Source organism: Gorilla gorilla, chromosome 7 (assembly GCF_029281585.2).
Source record: "Gorilla gorilla gorilla isolate KB3781 chromosome 7, NHGRI_mGorGor1-v2.1_pri, whole genome shotgun sequence".
Classification (NCBI taxonomy): domain Eukaryota; kingdom Metazoa; phylum Chordata; class Mammalia; order Primates; family Hominidae; genus Gorilla; species Gorilla gorilla.
Window position 1 is genome coordinate 108971687 of NC_073231.2, and position 23912 is coordinate 108995598.

The window sequence follows — 23912 nt, forward strand, 5'->3', positions numbered from 1 at the left end:
ACTCTATGAAGGCATTAAATTAATCCCTTTTGAAGATTCCAAGCATGTCACCATATCTTTGTCTTTAAGAAGCTTCAACTATACACAATAGATGATCAGAAATGTGTGTGAAATGAGTGACCACACTCAACCTTAGCCAGGCAGTACTTGATAACCATCTCCTGTATTCTGGAAATGTTCATAATTCCATTCAAGTAAGTAGACAGGGCCTGGCAAGAGGGGTCCCTGCTCTGGGCCCCTGCCCCAGAGGTCCCACTCTGGTTCTCCAGCCCTGGTCCTCTCTATGGCCAAGGAATCCAGGGACCACAGAATGCACGTACCTGGAGCCTGAGTCTCAGCCCCTTCTAACCTCCCTGTTGGATAGTTGAGACCTTGCAACTCTCTTCTCCAAACCCACTGAGCCTACTTCCAGGGCTTGTACTGGAAGCAAACCCCATGAGGGCAGACCACATCCCCCAGGCACAGGCTCCTCAGCCAGAGGGATGGCCAAGGGCAGCTATTTGTGGGAGGGGAGTATGGACAGACCTTAGACCCATGGGCCCACAAGGACCTGTGTGTAGCAGGACTGAACTGAGGATAGAAAGAGGAGTGGGTGGGTCAATTCCACCCACAATCCCACTGCCATGTTCAGTGCAGAACTCCAAAGATTGAGAGAACTCTACATTAGAACCTGGCCTTTTAAGTTGTTATGAAGATAACTTGTCAAGGTATGAGGACAGCCCATGTTTCAATTAAACTTGCTCACTTGGTTTATAGCTTTTACAATTTAGACATATGGGCATGTGGGTTTCTATTTGGCCCCAGCATACCCCTCCACTTCATCTCACGTTTACTCTGTTTCCTGTGCTCACCAAGCTCTAGCTCTTTCAGTTTCTTTCGTTTTCTAGAACTCCCCCAGGACTGTCTAACTCAGACACTCTTTCTGGCCTGTCTGCTCTTTGGGTGGTGACATCACGAAGTGGCTGGTTATGAATGGAGCACTGTGCCATAGAACTGAGGAAAGCACAGGCTCTGCTAGAGATGTTAAGTATTCTCTCTCCCAGAAAGCTGGTTCTTCTGAAATCGAAATATTCAGGGGGGAAGGAAAAGAGGCACAGGGCATCTGAATTCCAAAGGACTAGGGAAGCCACCACTTCCCGGATAACTGCACCTATTGGATGCTACGTGCTAAATGTTATAGACAATGTACTCTCGTACATTCTATAAATTATATAGGATATAATGAGTACTATATTCTCTATGCTTTACATGCTGTATTAAATATACACCCTATAGTCTACATACAATGGGTAATATACAAAATATATTATATATGTATTATGTCTACTAGGACAGTCTTTTGCCACAATAGGAATTTAGTAAATATACATTGAATGAATGAATGAATGAATGAATATGATAATACCATATTCTAGCAGAGCTTGGTCATTGAAGAGTTATTCTTCCAAACCCTTCCCTTTCCTACCCCCCTCTTGAAGGCTAAGAAGATTTTCATCTTTCACCACCTGTTCTGGATTCTTGGAACAGGTAAATTCATTGGCCTACCCAAGTCTGAACTCTAGGTCTGAACCCGCATGGACCTGAGGGTGCACCGGGAAAAGAAAGGCTGACAACTGGATCCCGGGAATGTCAAGGCCACCCTGGGCTTGGAGGGACCGGCCATGCCTCCAAGCCCCGCCCAGAGAGGGGGTTCAGGATGCTGCGTGGTTCCAGGTGATCTATTGCTTTCTCGAGTTTAAAGTTCAGAAGATCATGAAGTACCACAGCTGGAAGGGGTGTAAGTGGCACTGCCTAGCCTAACTCTGTTAAAAATCATAGCCCTACTCCTGCCTCCCCAAATCAGATACGACAGGCATAGGCTCTGACTGTTCCTTAAGTCTTAGTGGCAATACTCCCTGACCAGTTTTGCGGGGTTGCTCCCAGTTCCATTGCTTTTATAACAGGTGGCCAGAAAGCTTGGGGTCCCGTGATAAGAGTTTCAGTTCTTTCCAGGATGGATGGAAAGAAGGAAGGAAGGATGGATGGATGAATGAATGAGTGGGTGAGCGGATGGATGGATGGATGAATGGATAGATGGGCCAGAGGCTGGGAACGGTAATGCCGGCCAGACGGGTCCGAGCCCCTCGGGAGCCCCAGCCCTCCTCCGGCTGCGGGGCCGCTGCTCCTGCTCCCAGGCCGTCACGGAGCCCTGAGGGAGGGGGCGGGCGGGGGCCCTGGGGCGGCCAGGGCGCTGGGAGGGAGGACGGGGCGGTGGGGACCGGAGGGGAGGGAGGGCCTTGGAGGCGGAGAGGAGGGACGGGCGGGGAGAGGGCCCGGACGAGGGGCGGCGGGCACCGCAGGAGCTCCGCGCGGCTGCAGCGCGGGCGGGAGCGGGGACGCGATGTCGCCGCCGCCGCCTCCTTGCGGGCCGGGGCTGCGCCTCCGGGGCTGAGCCGCCGCCAGAGCCGACAGCCGAGCAGCCGCCGGGCGCTCCCGCGGCGCAGGACGATGGGCTGCGGCGGGAGCCGGGCGGATGCCATCGAGCCCCGCTACTACGAGAGCTGGACCCGGGAGACAGAATCCACCTGGCTCACCTACACCGACTCGGACGTGCCGCCCAGCGCCGCCGCCCCGGACAGCGGCCCCGAAGCGGGCGGCCTGCACTCGGGTAAGTGGCCGGGCCCCTGCAGACCCTCGCCCGCCCGCTACCCCGGGCGCCTTGGCCCGGGCACTGAGAGAGAAGCCGGTTCCCTGAGGAACTGATGGCGCGGCGGGGGTGGCTGGGAGGAAGCAGAGGCAGGACCTGCCCACTGATCGGTGGACAGATGCAAGCCCAGGGCGTGGGGTCGACCAGAGCCCCTTACCGAAGGCTGCGCCGATGCCCCAGCTTCCGGCAGCCCAACGCTCTTTGGCCTTGTCCAAAGCTTGCTCGCTGGTCGGGAGACCGGTGGGTGGGAGGACAGCCCACCTCCTCTGCACACATATCCCTCAGCCACCCACCCCCTGATCCACCCAGGGCCGCCTCCGCCCCGCTTTGGCCCATCTGCCATCCCCTGGCCACCTGCGTACCCAGCCGGGTGACTTCTCATCCATTGGCCACCTGGTGCCCCTCTCTCCCTGGATTTATACACAAGGCGCCTGCCTGGGATCGCCTGGGTGGAGTCTTTCTTGTCGCTTCCCCTTTTCTCCCTCTAGGAAATGAGCCCACTCGCGGGCTTCAAAGACCAGAATCCCAGTTTAGGTCAAAATAAATGCACCCCGCCCCATCGCTAGTTCTGCACTTTAGGTTACTTTTGGAGCAGTTGTTCCATAGCAAAGGACTTCTCTCCCTACCCTATGGTGTGCCAATGCTTTGCAGGAGGCAGGGCATACACGTGGATTTTGACTATAAATTAAATACTCTTGCCTAGGTCATTCCTCATCCAGCAGAAATCTGATAAAAGGAGATGCAAAGAATTGGCTGGTCAGGTCATAAGTCAGGATTTTATTTTATTTTATTTTTTTATTTTTTAGCAGAACAAGTAATTATAGTGCAGAGATGCAAACTGTTGCCACAGACTGACCTTTAATCATAAACATATTGGTGACATTAAAAGGAAAAAATCTCACTACTTATTACATGGATGTTGTCCAAAGCAAGGTCAATATTTGGATAAAAATGTTTTAAGTGTTTCTTCACTCACTGATATTATTGGCATTTTTGAATAATGAAATCTAAAATGGAAAATAGGGTTAATTTGAAGCATAATGTATAACATATGGAAGAGGAAGGAAATGCGAATTACTTTTACAAGGTTAAAAATCTTAAATCCATGCCTACTAAATAGAGCTGTCACTTTAATCAAGAATAGGTTTCTCCATTTTTAAGGACCAAAGCTGGCTCCTTTTCCACATTAACTTTGTGACTTGGTTTTATTTTAAAATTGAGGACTGTCTGTGAAAGCTGTACAATACATTACACTATATTTGTCTCCAGTTTTTCTGACTCACAGTGGCAATCATAATGGTTATTTTGTATTGCCAATGCTTTTAGCAAGTTACCAAATGGTGTGTTGGCTGAATTCAGTGTCAGCATGAGGATAGATATGAGCCTTTTAGAGGGACCTGGTAAATGTTAGATGTGACAGGGTTTCCCAAGGAGGTATGGTACTTCTCAGCTGAGAGTCAAAGGCCAGAGATGTACTCCGAAGAAATAAGGGTGAAAAGATCTAGCATGAAAAAAATAATAACAAAAAACAACCAAAACCCCGTAAGTACAGCTTTAAGAAATGGTTGCCGTGGTGACTGGGAGTATATGGTGTGTGTGTGTATGTGCGTATATGCATATGTATGGGTATGAAAGAGTTATTATGGGATGGCTCTATATGTACATACATGTTCCTCACAACTTTCCTGACACTCCTTGATTTATTACTCTGCCATACTAATTCATATCCCATCCATCATGAGATCTGGTCACTGCAACAGGTGGGGCCTGGGACAGACACACTCATTCATGGTAGCCTGCCAAACATGGGCCAGCCCTGCCAGAGAGGTGGTCCTGAAGGCCTGCATCCTCCAGAGGAGAAGCTCCACTTCAGCCCCAGGAGAGCACCCTGAAATTGGCAAGATGCTTGTATGGGCAGGGTCATTTTAATTCCCTGGGAATTTCTGTTAGCCTCAGGGGAGAGGGATATTTCTGAAGACCAAGATTAAATCAAGGCCTTCCTTGGGGGTGTACTGGCATTCCCTAGGGCCTTTGGGAATGGCTTCACTTCTGTGGGTTTTTCAGACCGGGAGCTGGTCATCTTTAGTCAGAATGGGTCTTCCGTGAAAGCTACAGATCTCCTGGGTTTCAGCCACCCTGGGAGACTAGCCAGGATTCTGTATTCCTTTCATCTTCTCTGCCCCCTCACTTCCACCTCACCCACCCCCTGCCAGTGCTTTACTCATGATTTTACTCCCAAGCTGCTGGGGGACACCTAATAGCCCCCAGTGGCTGCGTTGTGATAGGAGGCCAGAATGCCACTTTTTCCTGTTTACAGAAGTTGTTTTCTGATGGGAGAGGTGGGTAGGAGTAAATGAAAGAGCTAGTAGATTCAGGAGAGTCCAGACTGTGAAATCAACAAAAATGGCTTCACTACTAGAATTCTAGAGCTGGAGAAGGTCTCTGGAAGTCAGCCATGTGAGTCAAATGAGACTCTCAGGGGAATCATCCCCATCTGAACACTCCTTCAACCACTCACAGACTTTACCCTCAGCTCCCAAGAATCCCTTCTTTCTGGGACCTTAGTGATTCTCCTTTGGTGTCAAACTGAAGCCACCTTTTCTCCTGGCTACTTCAGGACTTTTGAGGGCTAGGGGAGAAGCTAATTCATCTTTGCATCTTCTGTGCTGAACACATCTGGGACTTGTAAAAGTTTTCAGAATGAATGGATGCTCTGTCTGAACCTGTCCTCCATCCTGTCAGCTCTTCCTAGAGCCCCTTCTGCCTCTTCTTTGCAGTACTTGCTACTGAGGTTTTCCCACTTGAATCAATTTAGCCTGAATTCTTCCAATGGCCTTTCTGATCACACAACTTCTCTTTAAAAAGTTCTCCCCAACTTTACCCTACTCCGTTCAAACACCTGGCCCAACCCAAAGATTCCATTTCTTCTGTAGCCTCCCTGAACCCACAACCTCAACTCCACAAACACGTCTGCCCAAGAAAAGTCCCATTTAATCATATCTGCTTTTAAATCTCACTTGTGTTTCTCTTAGCCCAATCCAGATTGAGGGTGTGTCACATGACAGGTGTTCAGCAAATATTTGTTGAATGAATTCTGAATTTCACTGCAGGGAGGGGGCATGTTTTTCTCCCAGTTCCACAAAGAAGAAGGTTTCTTGCATCTTCTTACTCAAAAAATGATCCTGAGCCTGTGGTTCCTGTTTTTGGAGATCATCTCCACTACTCAATGGAATTGAATTAACTTTTTAGATTTGACTGTTATGTAGGCTAGAATTTAAGAGCTAGCTGAAGCCATGGTATGTGATATCCATTGCTTTCCTATGTCACCAATGTCTGTCCCTCTGTTACAGAAGGAAATTAAATTGGTCTGACATAATTTAATCCTCATAAAATCAGTCTGCTGGATTGATTTTTAATTCTGTTGCCTGGTGGGGGTCTCCAAGGAGAAAGGAAGTCTCTGAGGTTGCCATGACCCAACCTAGCTCAGTCATTCCATTCATTAATAACTTCCTAGCTTCTTCTCAGTGTAATCACAAGCCCCATAAATTGCATCCTTAAGCACACTTTTTTTCTAATTTCTCCAGAGAGAACATTTCAAAACTTTCTAAAGGACTTCTACTTTACATTTTTAAATTGCTAAATAATTGTCTTAGTATAATAGATGTTTGCAGAATTACAGACAGCAAAATGATTTACCTAAATAAACTGAAAGATAGTCAAATAAAATGGACAGCATTTAATATCACCATTACCCATCATTTATTAATGACTTACTGGGGCCTGGTGCTTTATTGGGCACTTTGAATTTTCTCATTGAATCCTCACTTCAGGAATGAGGCAGGAACTATAACCACCCTCCTTTTACAAGTGAGGAAATGAGGCTGGAAGTCTGCAAGTAACTTTTCCCAGTTCCAGCCTGGAATCTAGTTCTATCCATTTCCAAAGCCTCTACTCCTAAATACTGCCTTCCTGATTAATAGGGGATATGCTATGAAATTCTTGATTTTACAGTTCACGAAACTCAAAGTCAAGTCTGATTTCTTGATATTCTACTCTGATCTCAGACAGCACAATTGTCTTCTGCATCATCTCTAAGGATGGAATATCTTTTCCCTAAGGAAGGAGGCTTTCCCATAACTTTATGGAGCAGTTCTCCTGTGAGACTCTTCCTGCTTCCTTGTAATTTCTACCCGGTGAACTCCAGACCCGTGTGATCAAGTCTTGCACAGACAACACTTTCAATATTTGAAGATGGCTGTCACATCTCTTACCATTGGTCTTCCAGGTCAAATACATGCAGTTCCTTCAATCACTTCTCACACCTCATGTAGGCCTGACCACATTCTCTAAATACACTACTCGGTTTGTCAAAGTCCCCTTGATACAAGGGACCTATGGCTAACTCCAAGCTACTGATGTCAGCTGAACGGCATAGGGCAATACAAGGTGTGCTATGATATGGTCATTGAACAAACCTCTCTTGGTGCATGTAAAATCAGGTTAGGATTTGTTTGTTTTCCTGCTGTTGTTGTTGCCATATTACCTTGAAGACTCACATTAAGCTTATGATTAGTTAAAATCCTTAGATCTTTCTTTATAATCAAATTTAAGTTTTATGACATCAAGGACATTGTATTTTCTCTGCTATGTACCCAGCACCTGGTACAGTGACTAGAACGTAGGTGGCGCTCAATAAACGTTTGTTGAATGAATGAATTTCTTTCCTTATGAATCCTGAATTGGTATAATTGACTTCAGTAACCCAAATAAGGAATTTTTGCATTTATTTCTGTTAAATTTCATCTTATTGGTTTCAGTTTAACGTTTAAATTTGCTGACCTTGATTCATTTTGATAGAGCTATGAAAACAATATTCTAGGTCTTTGTTTCTCTGTGTTGATAGAATAAGATAAAAGACATCTTTTTTTGCTCTTTTGTTCACTGAATAGACATTTGGCACAAAGATGACCTGAAGAAGTTACTATTATAGGGAAGACAAACATAAAAGTGGATACCGTTCAGGTCAGCATGGTCCATGGTCCATACTAGAAGGGCATGTAGAAAAGCATTAGAGGCATTCAGGAATTAAGCAGTTTTTTTCTGCCTGGGGAGGGGTCAGTGTGTATACAGACCCCTGCAGGAGCCCAGCAGAGGAAGGGGGACTGTCCGAGCCAACCCTCCCACCCTGGAGAGGAACAGGAGTGCAGCCCAGCTGGCCTGACTCCATCCCCGAGAGTGAGAGCACCTGTGGAGAGGACAGCCAGGGCTTCCTGGTGGATAAACCCCCTCCACCCACACCCCAGCTGCCTTGACTTACCTGTTACAGCTTGTGGTTCTATCTTTGAATAACTAGTGATTAATGTCTGCTTCCGTCAAGGATGACTGTTAGGTTTGGTAAGGCAAGGGTTCTGTTGGGTTAGATAAGGGGTCATTTCACACATAGTCCTATCCCTGTACCTAACGCTGTTCTGGCTACATCAGGACCCTGAGTAACTTCTCATAAATGAATAAATCTAAAACTTCTGTTTGTCAATTTCTTCTTGTAGACCCCAGAGATGATGTTCTCTTTCCTCATCAGTTCTCTCTGCTCAATTTTTTGTTGTCTGTCTGATGGGCTGCACAGTAAGAAAACATCCCCACCTTCCTTACACCCCTTTTGCCAAACACGAGCCTTTTGTTATAAGTTGTTTCTTAAAATCACTGCAAGAGACAAGTGGTAACAAACCTAGGCAGTTTGTAAAGGTTTAGGAAGCCTCATGTTCCCATGGCCCTTGTCTCCTGGGCAGAGTATCATGTTGTGCCATTGGCTCTCCAGACACTTTGAGAGTCTAGTGATGGTACCTGTCACACTGCATTGCCAGGGCTTGGTCATTCCTCTGTCTCTCTAGTTAGTCTGTGAGCTCTTCCAGGTTGGGGACCACATGATTGACATTTGCATGCCTGGCATCTTCCACACATTTGTTGAATGACTGTGAAAATGAATAAATGAATGAATGATCTAGCTGTGCAAATGAAGCTTAGTCTGTCATTCTTATAACCTCTTTCCTGAGTCTCATCTTAGATGCTTTTGTCTTAGATATCAGTCCATTGAACCTTGTCTTCATTGGACATTAGATAAAACAATTCCAACCCTAGCCAAAGATGAATTTAAGGTGACTCCACTGCAGGGTGTAGTAGTATCCTAAGTGCATTCCAGAATTTCCTCCAGAATATGTAGAAAGAATGAATAAGACCTACTATTTGATAGCACAATGGGATGACGATAGTCAATAATAACTGTATATTTTTAAATAATTTAAAGAGTGTAATTGGATTGTATGTAACTCAAAGGATAAATGCAGATTTTTTTTTCTGCAAAAAACATTGCAGATTTTTTTTTCTTCGAATAATAGGCCCTGGTGGGAAGAACCTAGTCTTCTCTGAGTCAGAAAGGGGTCTTTTCCTGGCTCATTCTGCACTCAGCAATCCCTCAGGTTTGGACTCCTGGAGGTCCAACCTTCACCCTGGGATCTGTGCACCTGTGATCCATAGCATCTTCCTGCTGATAAGGCCATTCTGCCCTTGTGAAGTTGGGTGTCTAAACCTGTTCTCGGACAATGGTGGTGCGCCATTCATCCCAGGAGCCCTCCCATGTCAGGCCTACAGCCTCGAGACACTCTCAGCAGACCTTTGGCCTCTGCTGCAAAATCCTATCCCTATAAAGACTCCTTCAGAGCCTCTCTGGCCAGTCTATATGCCACATTTACTCTCCTCTGCAGAGCAGACTCGAGGGGTTTACCCTGAGCCCAATCATGATATAGCTCCTGCTAGCTTGGCTACCAGGAACGCTTGCTTCCTCACATGCCTGACTCCCACTCTGTCTCATGCCCAACCACAGCCATCTCTCTTGAGAATGTTGTTCTTTTAGAATGTTGTTATGTGCTGATTTGTGTCTCCCCCAATTCACATGTTGAAGCCCTAACCCCCCCTCTACCCCGGTACCTCAGAATGTGACCTTATTTGGAAAGAGAATCTTTAAAGAGGTAATCAAGTTGAAATGAGTTCATTAGGGTGGGCCCTAATCCAGAATGACTGGTGTCCTTATGAAAAGGGGAAATTTGGAGACAGAGAGACACACAGGGAGAACTCCATGTAGAGATGAAGGCAGAGACAGGTGATGCTGCCACCAGCCAAGGAGCACCAAAGTCCACTGAAAACCACTGGAAGCTCAGAGAGAGGCAAGGGACAGATTCTCCCCCAGGGCCTCCAGAAGGAACCAACCCTGCTGATATCTTTTTTCATTTTTGATTTCTGTGGGTACATAGTAGGTGTATGTATGCATGGAGCACATGAGATGTTTTGATACAGGCATGCAATGTGAAATAAGCACATCATGGAGAATGGGGTTATCCATCACCTCAAGCATTTATCTTTTGAGTTGCAAACAATCTAGTTATACTTTGTTATTTTAAAATGTAGGATTAAGTTATTATTGACTATAGTCACCTTATTGTGCTGTCAAATAGTAGGTCTCATTCATTCTTTCTGCCTTTTTTTGTTTGTTTGTTTTTTGTAACCGGCCTGCTGATATCTTGGTCCTGGACTTCTGGCCTCCAGAACTGGGAAACAGCAGGTTTCCGTTGTTTAAGCCATGTGGTTTGTGGCACTTTGTTATGGCAGCCCTAGCAAACTAATGCAAGTGTGTTTATGAGCACTAACACTGTGAACATTTGGAAATAATAAGAGAGACGGATTTCCACTGTTACTTCCTCACACTTTTTTCTGAGATTGGATCTATTTCCTGGCTGTTTAGATTCAAATAGCATTTATTTGAATCTACTATTTGCATTTACTATATGTGAGAATTTTTCTTTTTGACATTAGTTTATATCACCCTCCAAAATAACCTCATAAACCATTGTTCTCATCACTTGCCAGATGAGGAGCTGGGATTCAGTGAGATGAAGAGACTGAGCCAGGCCACCAGCTTGGAAGTGGGAGAGCTAGGATCAGAATTCAGGTCTCTTGTTTCTGAATTCAGGGCAGGGTCCATTGTGCTGTGCTGCTAAGCACGAATGTAGTACCCTCCCCCACCCCATCTGCCTTGGGCTTTTCTGAAAATATTAACCATTTAGCGTGGGAGCCTCCTGCCAGCGTTTACAAGGCTGAGTCCCGCAGCTCTGCGGTGCTTACACTGCCCTCTCCCTGTGCTGAGTGCCCGTGCTGTTCCAATCTCCATCTCCATAGAAAGGGTTGCAGGAGGTGCCCCAGGTGTCACCTGCATCCCAGTCACCTAACAGGCTCATTAAACAGGAACAGTCTTTAGGCAGAATCATATATTTTTTTCTGGTTTCAAATGCAGTGCATGCTCCTAATTAAACATTTAAAAAGCATAGAAAAAGCATACAGAGGAAAATAATGCCTCTCTCAGCATTTAGGTTTCATCTTTCAGGTACCATGAAGACGATGCTGTATTTACATCTTATACGTGAAGGTGATGTTTAAAGTTCCGGATGGGGGGATGGGAAAAATTCCTCAAACTGCTTGGAAGCTCAAAAACCAAGAAAAATTATATTTGTTCATTTTTGTATTTAGGAAACTATATGGAGGTAGTGGGAGCCCAAGTCTAGTTTGAATGGAGGAAGAGAAAGGGGGAAAGGTCATGGAGAAGTAAAGGGATTTTTCTTTTTTTCTTTCAATACTGGGCAAATATACTTGAATTCAGGCAAATTACATACCAGGTAATTACTGTAGGTAATTCCTCCATGTTTCCCTCTTACCTCCCCCTCAAGCCCCCACAACAGGCTCAGGCTGAGTATGCTGTTCTATATTTTTCCTAGCTGTTTTCTGGGATTTAGTCTCTTTATGGGTTGTATTAGTCTGTTTTCATGCTGCCGATAAAGACACACCTGAGACTGGGTAATTTATAAGGAAGAAGAGGTTTAATGGACTCACAGTTCCATGTGGCTGGGGAGGCCTCACAATTATGATGGAAGGTGAAAGGCACATCTCACATGGCAGCAGACAAGAGAAGAGAGCTTGTGCAGGGAAACTCCCCTTTATAAAACCATCTGATCTCATGAGACTTATTCACTATTATGAGAACAGCATGGGAAAGACCCAGCCCCATGATTCAATTACTTCCCACCTGGCCCCTCCCACAACACGTGGGAATTGTGGGAGCTACAATTCAAGATAAGACTTGGGTGGGGACACAGCCAAACCATATCATGGATATAGAAACATGGCTGTGTGTGTGTGTGTGTGTGTGTGTGTGTGTCTGTCTGTGTGTATGGCTGGGTGTGTCTGTGTGTGTGTGTGTGCAGGGACCAGCTTTCTGAGTCTCAAATGCCCATGAGGTCAGACAGGTTGGCTGCCCAGAGCTGTGGCTGGTACCACTCCATAGGCTTCCAGCTCTAGGTCTTTGTGTCAGATGGGATAGGTACCTAATGTCTGCCTACATCTCACCATGTGGCTTCTGTGCAATGAAGCAAAACCAAAAGTCTGGGTAGGTTTTTCTTAATCTAACACAATCTGCTTTACAAGTGATGCCAACTTCTCCTAGATTCTGGGATTAGGTTGCCTACCAGTCTTCACTTGTGGTGATGTTGTGAGTCTTGGTCTTTTTCTATGTTTTCACAAGCATTTTAGTAGGCAGTTAGGCAAAGCTGATGCCCTTTGGCCTGGAAATCCAACCCAAGGATTCTTGACCTTCTTCTCTAAGCCATTATCCTGAATTCTGATACAGCCACACCCACAGGATCACCCAGCCAGATCCGGTCTCTGTTTACAATTTCATACACTTCCTCCCCAACTAGTGAGCCAGCTTTTAACAAGCATCATGACCTCGGGTCCCTGGGCCTCAACCTGCTCTCTTCATCCATCACCCTCCCTGTTACTTTGTTTGGAGAATATATAATAGTTGCATTGTTAAAGAATTTGATTTTTTTTTTTTTTTTGAGATGGAGTCTCGCTCTGTCGCCCAGGCTGGAGTGCAGTGGCTCAATCTTAGCTCACTGCAACCTCTGCCTCCTGGGTTCAAGCGATTCTCCTCCCTCAGCCTCCCGAGTAGCTGGGACTTCAGGCACCTGCCACCATGCCCGGGTAATTTTTTGTATTTTTAGTAGAGATGGGGTTTCACAGTGTTAGCCAGGATGGTCTTAATCTCCTGACTTCACGATCTGCCTGCTTTGGCCTCCCAAAGTGCTGCAATTACAGGTGTGAGCCACCTCACCCGGCCTAGGAATTTGATTTTAACAACAGGCATTTATCAGCTGTGTGACCCTCAGCAAGTTTCTTAGCCTCTCTGGGTTTCAGTTTCCACATTGTAGAATGGGACTTATTGAAGAATTAATGCATTCACAAGTACAAAGGGCTTAGTGTTTCAGTATTGTGCATTCTAGCAGCCAGGATCCCCTCACATCCTCAAGCTTGCACCAGGCTTGTCATGCCAATCTCATACCTTGGGTCACCCTTCCCCTCTGTTCCTTACACTCTTGTTTTGGAGCTGCCCAGCATTTCTGGAAAAAGTCATGCATGTTATGATTGCCCCTATAAGCAATTCATGCTCTAGAACAATGATCTCACCACCTCTCAGCAATTCTATTCATTCCTCATTAATATGTGGTGACAGACCCCCTATAATAGCCCCTGATGCTATCCTATACTTTCCCTCTGAATATAAAAAAAAAAAAATCACAGACTTGCTGTGAATTCTCCCATTTTTCCTTCCAGTGACCCAGCATACATCCTTCTTGCCATCTGAGCATTTCTAAACATCTTTAGCCATCTTTTTCTCCTAGTCTGTCCATTTGAATTCTAAATGCACTGACAAGGTTGCCCCTTGTTGTAACCATATACGGGAACCTCACAGGCAGCTCCATTTGGATGAAGGTCTACTCTGCATCTCCATGGGCCCTCCCCAAGCCCAAGCCACATCCGTCTTCCACTTGAACATCTGCCATAGCCTGCTTCCATTCATACCCTTGACAATTCATTCTTCATGTCATAGGCAGAGCGATCTTTTAAAAACATATGTCAGGTCCTGTCACTCTCTTGTTTAATGCCTTCTGATAGCTTCCTGTTCTACTATGTGTAGAATAAAATCCCAGTCCCTTCCTTGGCCTCCAGGGGCCTGCATGACGAGGTCCCTGCTGATTTTCCAGCATGATTTCATTGTTTACTCTGCTCTGTTTTTTGCTCAGCGTGTTCCGGCCACGCTTGATTCCCCTCTGTTCTCTGAATACATGGAGCCCCTTCCTGTCACAGGCCTTCACACTTGCTGCAATGTGCTTCCTCCCCACACCCGCCCCCTCTGTGTGGTTAACTCCTCTTCACCCTTTGGCTCTCAGTTCAGATGTCACCTCCTCAGAGAGACCAGCCTTCCCCAGTGGCCATCTGGTCATTTCCTTCCTAACACCACTGCCTGTCATTGTCTTGTTCATTTACTGTTTATTTCTTGACTCTCTCGCTCCAAGAGGTCAAGGATCTGATGGACTCACCCACTGTTACAGTCCAAGTGCTTAGAACAGTGCCCAGCACAGAGTAGGCACTCGGTGGATGTTTGTTGAATGAAGGGAACCCTTCACACCTTTTGTACCAGTTAGGGATTGCATCTGGCTGCCTGAACAGAAACCAACTCCAGGAATGGGATTTAGCCCATGGAAGGTCTGCACAGAGGTCTGGAGGTCGGCGGCCACACCCAGTCATGGACACTGTGGAGGAGCTGGGCTCCTTTGGGTTTATTGCTCTGCCATCCTTAGTGTGTGGATTTCATCCTCATGGCTGCGAGATGCTGCACCATCTTATTTCAAATGGGAAGAAGGAGAAGGGCAGAAAGGGGCATTCTGCCTGATCTGTTCCTTATCTGTAAAATGACAGTTTTCCTCGAACCCAGTAAACTTTGCTTGGGTCTTATTGGTCAGAAGTGTATGATGTAGGTGTTCTGGGCTGCAAGGGTGTCTAGGAACTCAAAACTTTTAGCTTTTTACCCTATATTGACCAGGCATTGGATGTGGGCTTCCCCAGCAAGGGGATGTGATGTTGTGTGAGGTCATTTCCTTCCACACAGGGAACTTTCAAGCTACCCTAAAAGTATCAGGGTCCTCTTGGCAAAGGAAAAATGGGGAGAACAGATACTGGGCAGGCTGCCAGCAGAGTGGTCACTTCTTTCATCCTATAGCTGTGGTCAGAGAGGAGAGAAGATTTCCAGGAACAAGAAGGGGGAAAGGAATTAGGTAAGTGAGGAGGGAGAGAAGTTCTGCCAGAAACCAAGGTGACATGATTGCTAGTATTACAATTTTGCCATAACAACAATAATAATATTGTTTTTAATATTTTCATGTTTCAAGTAAGTTCATAAGGTGAACATTCTCTGGAAAAACCACATGTGCTAATATTGAAATAATTTTAAAAATAATGCAATACCTTAAACTTTAATCTTTTAGAATGGTCTTTTAACTTCAGACTGTGCTGTGTACATGAAATGCATGGTGGACATTCCCTTGTCTTCTGCCTTATTTTCCTGCAAGGTTAATGCCATCCAGAGACTGATGTGCCAGCTAATATTCCATGGCACCAATTTCCAGTTAGTGGGAACATTTGTGGGTGTCTGCTGTGCAGGGTCACACTGCTGCTCAGGCTGGGAGCTTCTGTTGGAGAAGCAGCTCCCAGCCAACTGGCAAATTTAAAGAGTTGACAGTGTTTTCTGTGGAAGTTCAAAAAACCCAACCTGCTGCTGTCTCTAGGGCTTGTGGACTTTAGGGCGTGAAGAAACTGGAAAGGCTGGCAGAAAATAGCAGGGCAGTTTGGGAAATTAGTCACCATGACAACAGGGCATGGCAGCGGTTACAATGGAAGCAGAGATCGCCTGTGCACCCTTCCTAAGAGGAATGATTCAGGCTTAAGCACCTCAATAAACAACTGGCGTGTTTGAAACCGAGGCCTCATTAAACGATTACCTCCAAGAATCACTTTTCAAGGGCAGTCTTCATAGCAGTCAGGCTCACACTTTCTTGCTGGGGTGATAAGTGATGATGTACAAGCACAAACGAACACAGCTACGACCTCATGGTGTGGCTTCCATTAATTGGGTGCTCCACATGTGCCGGGCTTTGCAGATTTATTACCTAACTCTGTTATTCCCATTTTACAGAAGGGGGTAGTCAGAGCGGTGGGATGGCTTGTCTAAATGTACATGGGCTGTGAGCAGTGGGGTGGGGTTTGGAACTCAGGTCTGTCTCATTCTGAGCCCTGTGGTCTTTCCTGTACACCAGCCCCTTCATGGATTGCTAGCTTCTGTCCTCACGGCCTTTCACCTAGACATTTGCAACAACTTTTGGACTAGTCTTCACACCCCCAGTCACTCCCACTCCAATCCCCTTCACATTATTGCCAGGTGAATACTCCCAAGTACAGCTGGGATCATTATTGTGTTATTCTTCTATTCAAAGCCTTTCATGATTTCCCACTATCTACTGAATACAAATGTCTTAGTGTGGAATTCAAGGCTTTCTCTCCAGCCTCTCCATACAACCTTTGGGGTGACGGGTGGGGCAATGGGATCAGGTGCCTCAGAGGTCATCCCACCTAATCCCACAGCCCCACCTGTCACCCCAAAAGCCTGCTGCTCCTGCCCTTCTGCTTCAGTTATGTGTTCCCTGATAGCACACACCATTTAGGACACTTACTCCCTTTTGAGTTTTCTTATTTATGATTGTGACTTATCTCTGCTATTATACTGTATACTCTTAAAGACAGAGCCAAGAAACAGACTCTGAGGTAAACCCTTACTGGAGAGAGCCCTAGTAACACCACCTGTGATGTGGGCCTCTTACCTATCTCAAGCTATATATATATATATATGGAGAATAGTATAATAAACCTCCATGTACCCATCATCAGCTTCAACAATTATCAACATATTGCAAAGCTTGTTTCATCTCTGCCTTCATTCCACTTTGCCAATTAAACATTTTTGAAGCAAATTCCACAAGTCATGTAACTTCATCCATGAATACTTCAGTATGAATCTCTAATAAACTGGGACTCTTTAAAAAAGATATTAGATTGGACCATATCTATTGGATTGGACCAAAAAGATATTAGATTGGACCATTTTGTTATTTTTGTAGGTTGAAATAGTGTAATATTAGCAATTTCATATACTTCAAACTAATATATAACCATGATACCATCATCACACCTAAAAATTAATGAAAACTTCTTAATTCTCTAATGTAATAATAATTCAGTCAGCATCCCAGTTTCTCTAATAGGGTGAGGGTCACAGTCCAGGGCAGAGGGAGGAGTGGAATGGCTGTTGTAACAGGGGCTTCAGCTGATGCCCTGGGGAGCTCTGGAGCTGGGATGGCCATTCAGCAATTGAGAAGACTGGGCCTTTTTACCCTGTATCGGCCAGGCGTTGGATGCAGTCTTCCCCTAGCAAGTAGGTGTGACCTTGGGTAAGGTCATTTCCTTCTACAGGAGCAGTGCCTGGAGAGGCACTCAGCTGTGATCCTTTAGTAGCTAACTCTCCTAGCAGCTGGAGAATCTGGTGCTGCAGTCCCACAGGAAGACCTGGCAGTAATCACCTTACTCATCTTTCTGCTTCCCTAGTGGCTGCACATCAGATTCACCTGGGGAATCTCAAACAAAGGTCCCACCCCAGGCACTTCTGATTTGGTAGTGGGAGTGCGGCTAGAAAACCTGCAGTGTCTCCATGTTCTCTAGGTCAGTGGAGAGTGAAATTTCGTGGGTCTGGGGTGGACCTGAGATTCTGCATGTTTGACAGGCTTCCAAGTGATGCTGATGCTGCTGGTCCAGAGGTCCTAGATCAGAGGTTAGCAAACTTTTTCTGTAAAGGGACAGAGGGTAAATATTTCAGGCTTTGTGGGCCACGTGATTTCTTTTGCAACTACTCAACTTCTCTGTTTTTAATGCCAAAGCAGCTATAGACAATATATAAATGAATGAGTGTGTCTGTGTTCCAATGCCCACTCCTGTCCTAGATGATTCTGAAGCCCAGCCAGATTTAAGAGCCACTGTCTTTAATCCCCAAGGCAGTGTGGAAGAGAGAAAAAAAAGCATAGGATTTGCAATTACTAGTCCTAGCCCTCAGAAACATCTCTAAATAGCTCAGCACATGCTGAATACTCAAATAATGTTTCTAGAATAACGAACAGACAATGAATTAATGGAATTAAGTTCATTTCTCACCGTGAAGGCAGTTTTTAAATTATCTTGGATAACATTTGTTCATCAAAGTATTAGAGATTTTATTATGCAAATCATGCTCTTGAGTTGGGTGGGATTCAGGAAGAATATGGCATCACGCAGAGTAAGGTAGAGGGTGCTTGAAGATCAGTTTCATCTTCATAAGGGATTCTCCTTGCCTTGGGCTCTGAGTAATGTTGGGATGCCTTAATCCCTTCAGCACAAGTCACTGTTGATTTACAGAGTTGGGTGCAGCTACCATGGCCTGAGTTGTTTTCTCAGCTGAATCAGATTCAGACAGGGCTTCTTCTGAGATGGTGGAATGTTCTTCTAACAGGCGTGAGGAATAATTATCTCACTGTGTCTCTCTGAGTTTCACTTACCTTTCCTTAACTCTGTTATTGCCACAGGCTGTAATGCCAGAAATGAGGGTTTTTGGATAGTCGCTGCATGTCTGCTTGGTTGTGAATCTGGGCAGCTGATGAATGGGTTGCTGTTATGGTGTTTACTTTTCTGAATCAGGTGTTCCTTTGCAGAGGCAGGGGGCTTCCAGCCATTATGTAAGCTTTCAGAAAATACCCAATGATCTTCTTAGAGAAAGAGCACCATTTAAATAGAAGCTACTAAAATCGTTAACACGGGGACCCAGAGAGAGTGTGCCCATGCCCTTTAGCCATATTTGTCTCTTTTGCACATACATTCAAAATTCAAATGCTGACTCTTCTTGGGATTCCAAAACCCTGTAGCAGTAAGCAAAAAATTAGTGTGGAATGTATATGATATACAAAAAAGTTATATGAAAAGGTGATCTGAATATGTGTAGGTACACACACACACACACACCACACACAAATGGAGATTATATCTTCAATTGAGCATCAAACACCATCTGGTTGCAATTGCTCAAAACAATTCTAGAACCCCTTAATTGTAGCCTTAGACATTTTTTAATATAACATTTCAAACATATATGAAAATTTGAAACTTTATACGCACATATTTCAAGCTATATATATATATATATTTGGAGAATATTATATAATAAACCCCCACGTATCCATCACAGCTTCAACGCATTGCAAATCTTGTTTCATCTCTGCCTCCATTCCCCTTCATCAATTGGGTAATTTTGAAGCAAATTCCGGAAGTCATGTAACTTCATCCGTGAATACTTTAGTATGAATCTCTAAGAAATTAGGACTCTTTTAAAAAGACATTGGGGCTGTCATGGTGTCTCACACCAGTAATCCCAGCACATTGGGAGGCTGAGGCAGGAGGATCACTTGAGCCTATGAGTATGAGACCATCCTGGGCAATATAGTGAGGCCTCATCTCTATAAAAAAATTGTTTTTAAAAAATTAGCCAAGCATGGTGGTGCCTGCCTGTAGTCCCAGCTATTCTGGAGGCTAAGCCTGCTTGAGCCTGGGAGGCAGAGGTTACAGTGAGTTGAAATTACACCACTGCACTCCAGCCAGGGCAACAGAGCAAGACCCTGTTTCAAAAGAAAATTTTTAAAAAGTAAAAAGATATTGGATTGGACTATATTAAATTGTCATTTTTTATAGGTTGAAATGGTATATTATCAGCAATTCCATATGCTTCAACCTAATATATAACCACAATACCATTATCACATCTAAAATTAATGAAAATTCCTTAATTCTTAATTCTCTAATGTAATAAAAATTCAGCCAGTGCCCAAATTTTCCCAATGGTCTCATAAATGTTTTTCTATCATTGGTTTGTTTGAATTGAGATACAAACAACATCTGCATGTTGTATTTGGTTTATATTTTTCTTGTTTCTTTCAGTTTATAGGTTTCCCATTTCCTCGCTTTCCCCTTCAATTTATTTGTTGAAGAAACTGGTTGTTTTGTCTTGTAGAGTTTCTAATTTTTTGGATTTTGCTGATTGCCTCCCTGTGGTGTTGTTTAAAATGTTGCTATATTCAGTTAGACAGGAGGAAAACCTTCAGGAAAGCTATTGCGCAACATGGTGACTAGCGTTAATAACAATGTATTGTATAGAGTAGTTCCTCCTTATCCATGGAGAATAAGTTCCAATACTTCCAGGGGATGCCTGAAGCCACAATTAGTACAAAACCCTATATATATTGTTCTTCCTTTCTTTATTAAATAGAGAACTTTCACACTTTATTTTAAAGAAGCACTTTAGGGCTTTTCTTTGGCATATCAGAATTGCCAGCATCACTACTCTTGCTTTGGTGCCATTATTAAGTAAAAGAAGGGTGACTTGAATGTAAGCACCATGATACCTGGACAATTGATCTGAACACCAAGAGGGCTACAAAGTAACTAACAGGCCAATGGTGTCTACAGCACGGATACATAGGACAATACATATATACAATACATACAATACATACATACATACACATCCCAGGCAAGACAGAGCAGGACAGCAAGATATTTCATCATGCTACTCAGAATGGCACACAATTTAAAACTTAAGAATTGTTTATTTCTGGAATTTTCCATTTAATATTTTTGGACTTTGGTTGACCACAGGTAACTGAGACTGCAAAAATGGAACCTGCAGGGAGGGAGGGACAATTGTATTTCAATGTTTAAAAAGTAGATTTTAAATGATCTCACCACGAAGAAAGATATCTGAGATCATGAATATGTTAAGTAGCTTGATTTAGCCATTCAAGAATATATACATATATCAAAATATCATGTTGTACACCACATATAAAATTTTGTCAATTTAAAAATTAATTAATTAATTGAAAAAGTTTCTGTATTCTCTGTAAACTGATAGAACAATAGGCTTGATGGAATTCTGGTTTGCTTTTTCAGTAGGAAACTTCATAGGTGATGAGGTATTCTTTCCATCGTGTGGTTCTACATCAGGAACCACACATCAGGTTATATCTTGTTTTTTGTGATGTTAAGATTGGCTTAGGCCACCTGATCTATCCTTTATAAAGTTTCTCATCAGCTTTCTACCTAATGCTTTTAGCAGTTATTGATAATCATTGCCTACATCAATTATTTCATTAGAAATTACAAAATGGTGATAGTCTAACATTTCTTCAGCATTTATATCTTGGAATTCTTTTATAAAGAATAACTTTTCCCCACATCCCTTTTGGCTTTCCTGAAAAGTCTGAGTAAATGCCAAATGTTTTCCCTTTAATGATCAGTTCTCAGTTTCTCCCCTAGTATCCTCCAAAGGTGGCCCAAGCAGTGTTTCTTAAAGCATCATGATGGATTCATGGCTCATTAGCATATTGGATGGGTTTTAACTCATTGCACTTATTATCTTGTATGTGTATATTCAGGGATTCCCATCTTTGGCTAGTGGGATCCCTGTTTGACTCTTGACTCCTTTTCACACACTTCTAGTAGTCTTTGATAGTCCTGGCTTTCTGGTATGGTATGTTTTTCTAGGCTTATTATTATTTCTAGGCTTATTATGTTTTTATAGGCTCATTCTTTTATTTTTCTGGGCTAGGACTTGGAATTACCGATTTCTCTAAGGAGCCCTGGTTCCTCTAATTGAAGTACTATACTTAGAGCCTACAGCCTGGGCACCTAGGCTGCTTGTTGCTACTGGGTTGGCTGTTGTTTATATCTCTTTTCACTGGACAGAGCTAGAAACTATATTTTTAAAGAGACTATGTGTTTGTATTGATATTATCAATTCAGATTTTTCATCCTTTTAAAACTTTATTTTTTTTTTAGATGCTAAAAATCTTGGTTCCTAACAACATTATAAGTAAGAAACTAAGGTTGCTTTGTCTTATATGTGTAACAGTATTGTTAACAGTGGAGGGTGTCCAGGTTCTTGGCATCTTGAACACATAATTGGACAAAATGCACAAACAAAGCAAGGAAAGAATGAAGGGATTTATTGAGAATGAAAGTACACTCCACAGTGTAAGAGCAGGCCCAAGCGTAGGGGCTCAAAGGCCGCATTACAGAATTTTGGGGAGTTTAAATATCCCTTAGAGGATTCCATTGGTTACTTTGGGTATGCCCTATGTAAATGGAGAGGATGAAGTAAAGTTACAAAGTCATTTACCACCTATGCCCTATGGAGAGGATGTTTCCTGTTATAGCTGAAGTGTGGATCGGCCTTATGTTCCCTGCCTCCAGATTCTATTTTCCTGCCTCAGTGTGATTACTGAAAATGTTTTTAAAGATTTTTTGGGAGTTTTTTGTCTTTAGGGTATATCCCAATAGGGACATACAGTTAGATTACTGTGTTTTAAAGTAAATTGAAATAATTTATTGCTGGGTGGCTGTATGAGGGTTCTCCAGAGGAACAGAACTAATAGTCTATACATATATATATAAAGGGGAGTTTATTAAGTATTAACTTACATGATCACAAGGTCCCACAATAGGCTGTCTGCAAGCTGAGGAGCAAGGAGAGCCCGTTTGAGTCCCAAAACAAAGAATTTGGAGTCTGATGTTTGACAGCAGGAAGCACCCAGCACGGGAGAAAGATGTAGGCTGGGAGGCTAGGCCAGTCTTGCCTTTTCATGTTTTTCTGCCTGATTTATATTCGCTGGCAGCTGATTAGATGGTGCCCACCCAGATTAAGGGTGGGTCTGCCTTCCCCAGCCCACTGACTCAAATGTTAATCTCCTTTGGCAACACCCTCACAGACACACCCAGGATCAATACTTTGCATCCTTCAATCCAATCAAGTTGACACTCAGTATTAACCATCACAGTGGTTAAGCCATCAACTTGCTAGATAGGTAGGTTCATTTGTTTCATTTTACTTTTGTATTTCAGGAAAAATTGCTGTTTCTTTCACTTCAGTTTAATTTTGTTTTATATTGGTCAAACATTTACATGGTTCTAAAGACAAATCTATAAAATAAGCTACATATAAAAAGTTCGGCTTTCATTATCTCTGCCCCCTTTCCTCTGATTCCTTTGTCATCCTATAGATAACCACTTTATTAGTTTTTGGTTTATCTTTTTTTTTTTTCAAATAAGCAAACATATGCACACATACACAGAAATCTCTATATCTGTATCTATATATTTAGATGCTTTTCATTTTTAAGATAAAAGGCAGCATACTATACCTACTGTTCTGTCCCTTGGCTTTCACTGAAGACTATATCCCAGATATCACTTCAAAGCACTACATAAATTCCTCATTCCTTTTTATAGCTGCATAGCACTCGATTGTGTGGATGTGTCCTAGTTTATTAAACCAGTCTCCTACTGATGGCCATTAGGGCTGTTCCCAATCTTTTACTGTAACAAATAGTCTTGTCCATGTGTCTTTTCATTTTTTTCCAGTGTAGATTTAGGTAGATCCCTAAAAAGTGGTACAGCTGGGCCAAATGCTGAATGCAAATATAATTTTGCTAGATATTGCCAAATTTCCCCCCAGAGGCCTTGTGCCATTTTGCATTCCCATCAGCAGCATATGAAAGTGCCTGTTTCCCCATAGCCCTGCCAGTAGGGTAGATTATCAAACTTAGGGATTTTTATCACTTTAGTAGGTAAGGAATTGTAGCTCACTTAGTTTTAGTGTGCCCTCTAAGAATGAAGTTGCCATCTTTTTATACAATTCTGGAAAAACTACCATTTCTGCCCTATATACAATCTGTTCACATCTCTGGGCCTGTTCTTTGTTTGTTTTTTGTTTTTGTTTTTTTGAAACAGGGTTTTGCTCTGTCACTCAGGCTGAAGCACAGTGATACGATCACGGTTCACTGCAGCCTTGATCTCCTGGTCTCAAGCAGTTTTTCTACCTCAGCCTCCCAAGTAGCTGGGACCACAGGTGAGCCACCATGCCCAGCTAATTAAAAACATTTTTTTCATAGAGATGGGGTTTTGCCATGTTGCCCATGCTGGTCTCCAACTCCTGGGCTGAAGCAATTCTCCCACCTTGGCCTCCGGAAGTGTTGGGATTACAGGAATGAGCCACCATGCCCAGCTTGGGCCTGTTCTTTTGACCATATTCACTAGTTGTAAATCTTCATCCTTTGAAGGTGACTGAGATATCTTGAAAAGCAAAAAGTCTAAAAGCAAAAAG

The 23912-nt window shown here is 43.6% G+C and overlaps 1 protein-coding gene and 1 non-coding gene across 3 annotated transcripts in view; both read left to right on the plus strand.

Annotated features, from left to right (window-relative positions):
• The first annotated feature begins 1860 nt into the window (after nucleotides 1-1860).
• The window catches only part of BAALC (BAALC binder of MAP3K1 and KLF4), a 92683-nt gene continuing 70631 nt past the window's right edge, over nucleotides 1861-23912 (plus strand). Inside the window, exon 1 of one of the 2 annotated variants that reach the window (XM_004047404.5) lies at nucleotides 1861-2647. In XM_004047404.5, coding sequence (XP_004047452.3) covers nucleotides 2074-2647 — 574 coding nt within the window. In that variant the 5' untranslated portion in view covers nucleotides 1861-2073. The remainder of the gene's footprint in view (nucleotides 2648-23912) is intronic. The other variant, XM_004047403.5, reaches the window with a different exon arrangement.
• MIR3151 (microRNA mir-3151) lies at nucleotides 16193-16304 on the plus strand. Its single transcript, NR_106472.1, has one exon. It is a non-coding gene; the product is annotated as a microRNA mir-3151 (primary transcript).